The 8599-nt window shown below is 34.4% G+C and overlaps 1 protein-coding gene across 1 annotated transcript; it reads left to right on the plus strand.

The window, feature by feature from the left end:
- Window positions 1-772: 772 nt before the first annotated feature.
- LOC145296311 (uncharacterized) lies at window positions 773-6882 on the plus strand. Its single transcript, XM_080142511.1, has 3 exons — window positions 773-802; window positions 3789-4016; window positions 6298-6882. The coding sequence occupies exons 1-3, from the start codon at window positions 773-775 to the stop codon at window positions 6880-6882; spliced, it is 843 nt and encodes a 280-aa protein (XP_079998637.1).
- The last annotated feature ends 1717 nt before the right edge of the window (window positions 6883-8599 follow it).

An 8599-nucleotide genomic window follows, 5' to 3' on the forward strand; every position in this document is an offset into this window, starting at 1 on the left:
GGTGTGACAGCAGGACTCGGCCCACAAGTCCAAAGAGAACTAGGTTTGGCTTTAGAAAGAGTGCTAAGACTTTGTACCCTTCTCTCACTGGCCTTTCTCCTCTCCAACTTGAACCCGCTGGACTACTTCGTTTGGTCATGTCGTGAACATCACCAACATGACCTCCCACAACATCAAAGCCAGCCTTATCGCTGCTATCCGCAGAGTATTCGCCAAGCTCCCGCCGGCGATTGTGGAAAATTGCTGCTCCCAGTTCCAGACCCGTATTCAGGTGGTGATTGAGGTTGAAGGCAGCTACATTGAATACATGTCAGCTCTACTACGTAACTAAGTGACCTGAATTGATCTTTTTCGATAAAAGTTATAAAATAAAGCTGTAGTCTTGTTTTCTTCAGGGCGACAATTTTATCATTCCATTCAGTATTATTGTTATCGTTAGATCGTATTAGCTGAGCATGTTGTTGTTGGGATATCTACCTCCAAGTGAAGTGAGCCAAGTAAATCTAAAAAAAATGTTTTTTTTGTTGTTTTTTTTTTTTTGTCGTTTCACCCAAAATACGGCAGGGAGCCAATTAGTCGTGAGTGGTTTCTATTTGGGATCAGATTTGCATATTTATGGAGTTGGGCAGGAGATGTCTGTTCACATTATACTTGAATTTCTGCATGTCAGTACAGTCAGGGAAGCACGGGCTTGAAAGGGAATTTCAATGTGCAGCAGTCCAAGGGAAAAAGGTTTTTCGAGAAGTCTTTACAGCATCTAGAGATCTCTACAATGTATGGCTGGGATTTTGCTGCTTGTCGGGTTTGTCGATGGTATTGTCGTCAAAGGTGTACTAGTGCTCGGAGTTTGTCAGAGCACTTGCTATTGGAATACTTGTAAAACAGGCACAAGGATGCCACGTTTCGGCGATGGGACAGAGGTTAGAGTTCAGTTGATAGTTGGCGACTCTTTTTTTTTAACCCTGTCTAGGTGCGAGAGGCTAGTGGCAGATGCACCAGCCCAAATGTCGCAACAAATACTCCATGCATGGGCGAACCGTGACGTTGTAGAAATACAGGATACTTTCAGGTGTGAGTAGCCTTTTAGCACCATAGAGAGAGCCCACCTTCCTAGCAACAGTCTTGGCAATTGCCTCAATGTATTTGTTCCAATTTATGTTGTTTGTGAATGTTAACCCGAGTACTTTCGGGTAGTGTATCATTAGCAATGGCGATCAGTGTTTGAGAACGATTTTTGTAATTATTAAAAAGCTTAATTTTGACAGGTATTGAAAGTTATCAACTAGTTACGGTCCCATTCCACTACAAACTCTAGAGTTTTATCAATTTCCTTGGATATGTGTTCATTAGTTCTACCCTTGTGTCTGTTATAGGGTATGGTGTCATCAGCAAATAACCCCATTTCAGAGAAAATTTTATCAGTGAGGTTATTTATGAATATCAGGAAAAGTAAAAGTCCAAGGATTGACCCTGTTGCACATCCACATTTATATCATGTTGTTTTGATGTACGACTATCGAGGACAACCTGAATTTTTCTATTATCTGAGAAGATTTGATTATGTTAAGTATACGTCCAACAATACCATACGAATTGATTTTCATAAAACCATCGTGCCAAACCCTGTCAAATGCCTTAGATACGCTTAGGGCTACTGACCTAGCTTCTCTTGTCTTATCCAGTGCTTGGTATATACGTTCAGAGATTACAGTTAGGATATCTGCAGTAGAGCGGGCTTGTCTAAATCCATACTGTCGGTCAGATAAAAGTTATTTCTCTGAGGTAGCGGACTAGTGCTTGATTAATTAAGGACAAAGATTTTGGCGAAGAGAGGGAGAAGGCTAATGAGACGATAATTGAGTGGGTCAGTTCTTTTGCCAGAATTCTTGTAATTAATCTTTGGTGCTATACGACATAATGTCTTTTTATAACTCAGCTAGTTCTGAGATGTATAGAAAAGGGCTTGCAAAGTGATTTGCGTAAAGGACTACATACCCACACTTCGATACTGAAATATGGCAGCAATACAAAATAAATATATTAGTGACTGAATACAAATCTTACAATGTTTCGAATTATTTTTATAATGATGATTCATCTCATGATTTTATTATTCCTATTTATTTATATATTTATATTGCAAATTCGATTTTCGTTTTATATCAAACGCGTGAAATTGTTTCTGAATGTAAAGGTTATTTTAGTTTGGACAACGATGAAAGAAATAATGGCGTAATGGTTTACTTTTCATTCAAGCATAAATTGAGAAAATGAAACTTTGAATTTACAGAAGAAGTATTCAAGTATTATTTGCTTTTAGATATCATCCGAATATTAAAGCAGTCTGAACACTTGACATCTCAACAGTAAATAAAGAGTAGCCATTTTTAGTTTCGCAAAGTCGACAATGTTTGTGTCGACTATTTTTGAAGTGGACTTACAAGCAAAGCTAACACCCAACACCAACGTTCGTCTATCCTTAATCCCCGGACATTCTTTTTTTTTTTTTTTTTTTTTGCAATCTGACCTCTTGACACTCCTGAGTTGATCTGGCCATTTTGAGTGATCAGGTGATCTCTAAATTTATAAACCCAGTCGAAACGTACATTTTTTTTATATTTACTTATATTCAATTATAACGCAATCATTAAAAAAAAGTACCAAAGTCATCATTTTTTACGCTGTGATATTTGTTGGTGCCGTCAATACTTCCGGGACATTCAGCTTATAAATGCAACAATCTTTCTAGATTGATAGCAGATACACGACAATTCACCATAAACCACATCTCGAACTCAGGTCAACAGGTAAGAAGTTGTCGCTTTCTTTTAACTTTGACGACATTTCAAATTGTTTTCCTCAATTCATAAATAACAAGGAAATTTTAAATCATTTGTTAATTAATTCGTTTATTTGTTTGTTCTGTTATCGACATTGATTCTTCCAAGTACTTACAAGAGGAACCAGATGATGCTTTCCAAGATCTATAAATAAAAGTGGTGCAGCGGAATCGACTAGATTCGGGTTCGAACTTGGCACACTTATATCGTTACATCGTGCCGTTACCCACTTCACAACAGCCATCTTCCAATCGATTATTTTCATCTATTAACCAAACAACATCACTAGTTTTCCATTTAGTTGTTGTGTTGTCACATACGTCCTAAGATGGAGTATTGTTACCAGGAGGAGTTGCTAAGAGGAGTATCTAAGAGTATCGTTTCATGATTTGAAAGAGTAAAAAACCGGCTTCGAAATTTCGATCCCTATTTCCGCTTTCTCAAGAATATACGCTGTGAGTTTATCTCTGCTCTATCGTTATTTTCATGGCAGATGCTCGACTAAGCTTCTATCTATTGTTTACCCCCATCTGCAAAACATTCCTAGCCTAAAATTAATGAAAATTCCATAAGCAAAGTTTCTTGAACACAATACCGCAGGGCTGCTTTTTTTAGCCGTCGTTTTAACTAATTAAACCCTACCCAAATTCCACTATCATCGATCATCACTGTGTTGTTTTACCGGTTGCCTGACACTAATTAACCCTTATCCTTGAGTGGTTTCCAGACCGTGATAAGTGGTGACCCCCCTATTAAAATCATCTGGAAAATAGATGAGCCACTGGTACTTGTCTCCCCCATGTTGTATGAAATAGAAGTTAGCTTTTAAGTATTTATTCACAAGGACTTCTATTATTTTTCAGAATTAAATCATTTAAAGGTTGATATTACTTAATTTCGTATGAAACGCGTAAGGTTTTTGAATTTTTTTTTTTTTCATTTCGATAGCAAATCATGCTCAGTCTATATGATATGGATAAAATGCGTTCAATTCTTTTTATATTCCAACATCAAATCGGGTGCAAGTTTGATGTGATGTATCGCGTCGATGGTTATGGTATCGATTATGCCAAGTTCGAATCCTATCGGATCTATTGTGATCAAATTATGCACTACTACGCTCGTAAAAAAAAGTGTGAATTTGCAGTTTCCCTTCCTTCAGCTATGGACACAATAGCAAGTTATATTCAATTTATCTTTCACAATAAGTCAGGTATTGCGTCTTAAAACACCTTAAAGATGTTGGTGTGCCGTATACTAATCTGACAATATTTTGCTAACTCCCTTGATCCTCTGTGGCTCACAGTTGCTTACTTTCTCAAGATGAAGCCGGAATATTTCTGCTTTTTTCTATGAATGTCTTGGTTCGATGCTGTAACTATGGTGATTCTCGAGTGATCTTCGCGTTCTCTTCATCCGTAATTTATAATCATCGTTGCAATATAATAGCGTCTTTTATAAAACCTTAAACATATAACAAGGGTTGATCATTATTTATGAACAGAAATAGTATTATTACAGGGGACGCCCCATCGGGATCAGTCTTTTTTTGTTTTTCGTTGTTTTTTTTTGTGTTGAGCATCATTCATACATTTCGTATGAATCAGATGATTGTTGTTGACATTCGTTTCTCCGATATCTTTCTAGTAAGAATTCTTTCCGAAAACACATCGGGTAATTACAGGAAGGGCAGTTGTAAGTGATACTCTTCCGGAGATAAAGTTTCAATCTTCAGTGCAGGCAATACTCAGAATACAATTACGAATTACTTGGGACTTTTACTCAGTCTTGGCTAATGGAAAGAGAACATGCTACCCCCTGTAAAGTAAATGTTCCGTTATAAATTCTGTGCAGCTTCGTTAGTTCGACAGAAAGATTTCAGAGTTTGACAAGATACACCTGAATGAAGATCGGAGGTTATATCAGCCGAAACGTTGTGAAAATAACACTCAAGATTAGAACAAACGTCTGAATAACGATACTTTACATAATACGTATGGTTTTTCTATCTTATTGAAGCGAGAATGTAATTAATTTCATATATATTGCACAATTTAATTAATTTCATATTTTATGCATAATTTAATTTCATATTTATGTACAATTTAATTAATTTCATATCTATGCAAAATTTAATTAATTTCATATTTATGGACAAGTTAATGAATTTCATATTTATGCATAATTTAATAAATTTCATATTTTATGCACAATTTAATTAATCTCATATTTTATGCACAATTTAATTAATATCATATCTATGCACAATTTAATAAATCTCATATTTATGCACAGTTTAATTAATTTCATATTTTATGCACAATTTAATTAATTTCATATTTTATGCACAATTTAATTAATTTCATATTTTATGCACAATTTAATTAATATCATATCTATGCAAAATTTAATTAATTTCATATTTTATGCACAAGTTAATAAATTCCATATTTTATGCACAATTTAATTAATTTCATATTTTGTGCACAATGTAATTAATTTCATATTTATGCACAATTTAATTAATTTCATATTTTATGAACGAATTAATTAATTTCATATTTTATGAACGAATTCATTAATTTCATATTTTATGCACAAATTAATTAATTTCATATTTTATGCACAATTTAATTAATCTCATATTTTATGCACAATTTGATTAATCTCATATTTTATGCAAAATTTAATTAATCTCATATTTTGTGCACAATTTAATTAATCTCATATTTTGTGCACAATTTAATTAATCTCATATTTTGTGCACAATTTAATTAATCTCAGATTTTGTGCAAAATTTAATTAATCTCATATTTTATGCCCAATTTAATTAATCTCATATTTTATGCACAATTATCACTGAGTCAAGTTTAGAGATATTTTTTTAGATATAATAGGTTATATTGCCGGGAAAAGGCTTTATAATCAGCTAATTATGAATAAATGTCAGGATATTAGTAAGAAATCAAATTATTAGCCTTTGAACAATCAAAATCGAGATTATGCGTATATAAGGACCCAATCTTTCTGTGCTTGATGAGCAATGAGTTTTAATGTTTCTACAGAGAAAAATCTATTAAAATCATAAAATCCATTAAAAATCCATTAAAACTATTGTTGAATCCATTTGCATGACTTTGAAATCTAAGCACAAATTAAAGTGGACATAACATCCGTGGGGTCTTAAGTAGTCTGTTTTCACAGTATGAAATCTAGATTTTAATATGGATTAATTATTTGCATCCGTATTCTGAGTGATGAAATCTAAAAGCAGATATTTTTCCATTACTAGTCTGTCGCTTGTAAAGGCAACGCATTGCATATTCACAAAAAAAATATAAATAATGTATCATCATTTCAATTTCTAAACAACGATCTATATCTTATTATGTTTATGGAGGTGTTTATAAATTGTAGCAAGGTTTATTTCTTTAACTGATATTGTTTTATATTTCAGGAATTCGTGAAATACAAAATGAAATTCACCAGTTTTGCTATTTTCCTCGCTCTTGCCGTAGTCGGAGTCCACAGTCAGTTTTATGGTGCGGCACCTTTCCACAGTGCAGTTCATGGGGTAGAAGGTGGAGCGGTTGCCCATCATGACGCCTATGGTGCCCATGCCGAGTCTGCTGCTCACGGCCTCCTCGATGCTCATCATGCTGAGCACCATGACAGAGAACACGACCTCGCTAATGGTTATGGATTGCATGAACATGACGAAGAACACCACGGACTAGCCGATGGCCTACATCAAGAATATGCTGCCCACGCTGCCCGCGGAGAACACGCTGTGCATGACGGTGCCCGACATTATCATGCTGCCCTGGCTGCTTCCAATGCTGGACATGGCGGATATGGGTATCTGCCTTATGGTTATGGTTTAGCCGGACATGGACTGTACGGACATGGTTTCGCTGGACATGGATTGGTTGGGCATGGCGTGCTTGGACATGGATTCGCCGGACATGGTCTAGGAGCTGCTGGTTTTCACGGTGGTTTTGGTCATGGTCATATGGGTCATGGTTTTTATGGACATTTTTAATGAATCACAGATTAATAAAATCACTTTCATTTTTGCTATTGTCCTGGACTTAATAAATTCGACGATTTAAATACATTACTTACTTTTTTGTTTTTGTTTTTATTTTTGTACACGTAATTTTATGATATTCTTTCATTTTAAAATGTTTATTATTTCTAAAATTATGAAGATAAAGAACACATGTTACATAAAGTTTACAAAAATGAAAATAAAAATCTTTTTTATGTAAATTCTTCTTAATGAAATATTATTTTAGTCTGGTCGGTGAACATCGAATTTAATTATCCGGTTAGAGAAATAACATAAAAATAAAGTTGAAAACCGTGTGTATAAATACATACATGGCTGACAACAAAGTTCAAAACAATTTAAGACAGTTTATTAAGAAGTATTCGATTCTGCTACTTTAATCGTCGTCTTGTTGTATTGTTTGGAGTACATATCATGTATACATATCTTTTAATGGTTAGATTGTATGAGCGTGTGTATATACGTTTATGTACACGTGTCACAGTCATCTACATGACGTATGTATATACGTGTGTTCGTATATGATCGTCTAGCATTTTGATCGTCTAACCTAGAATTCGCTGTGTATGTATGTACATTTAATTACAGTTTATGACGGGGCAAAAATAAATACTTTTACAACACAAAGGACGAATAACACTGATTTCGGTTTGACCGTCTGACTAATTTGGCTTTGTTTGACGGAAAGCTGCAATGGAATTTTTTTCCAAAAATAACAGAAAATCAGAGGAATATTTTCAGCAACTTCCTATTCTAGAGTGTGTTTTTTCCTTTTGGAAAGTTGCAACGCTGATTCTGACTATCGCTATTTCTGACCACCCCCTCTCTACTCGGACTCATCACGATCTGAAGACCGTCTATATCCTTCTGTCGACTTCGACGGATTAAACTAATCTCCACGTATCTTAAAACGACTATTTTCCTTCTAAATATCGTCATTAGTATACGTTACTAAGATAATAATCTGACCTTTTCACATGTCATTATAAGTTGTCGATTAAATTGTTATGATAACATTTTTTTAAGTTACGTTCCTGAATATTGTAAATGATTATTTATTCTAAATATTTTTATTATTTTAAAACATATTTTAGCTGACAAAACATTTTGGCTTGGATAATCATAATAATCGCCGACTAGCACACCTTTCAGTATTGCCCAGACAATATCTAACAGTCATCATGGATTCCTGCTTTAAAATCTGGGGAAGTACCGTTCAGATTACTCTTTCTTTTTTAATTCCTAGAATAGGAACTCATTATTAATAATGACAGTACACAATCAATTTAATAGACCATATGTCTTCCCTCAGCCATTCTGCATACAAAGAACAACCGTCTCAAACACTAGTAGCTCTCATAAATTTACAAAACGGACTATCATATTATTAACAGAAAGCAATTGTAACATCGTAAGAACGCAGCTCTAATTAAAATCTTGGACTTCTAATGGGATTTTTGCTTTTTACTTCATTAATCTGATGTGGAAATTTCCGTTTGTAGGATTATTTTAATATATCCATATGCAATATTGTTACAATGCAAGTCAACGGGCGTGACCCAATCAGAATAATAACCGTCTTTTGTGATGACAACGCACTATGGTTTTCATACATTCTCTTTGAGTTTCTGTTCCAAAAATAGCAATGCCTTTTCGACGATGCATGTGTTCCAAACAAATGCATCGT

This window comes from Euprymna scolopes, chromosome 16 (assembly GCF_053919585.1).
Source record: "Euprymna scolopes isolate OS-2025 chromosome 16, ASM5391958v1, whole genome shotgun sequence".
Lineage (NCBI taxonomy): Eukaryota > Metazoa > Mollusca > Cephalopoda > Sepiida > Sepiolidae > Euprymna > Euprymna scolopes.

Bases quoted from the DNA above. Each gene is read 5' to 3' on its own strand.
- LOC145296311 (XM_080142511.1), top strand. From the start codon at position 773: ATGTATGGCTGGGATTTTGCTGCTTGTCGG. The intron at 803-3,788 runs GTTTGTCGATGG...TCATTTCGATAG, and splicing joins GGGATTTTGCTGCTTGTCGG to CAAATCATGCTCAGTCTATA. The intron at 4,017-6,297 runs GCAAGTTATATT...TTTATATTTCAG, and splicing joins CTTCAGCTATGGACACAATA to GAATTCGTGAAATACAAAAT.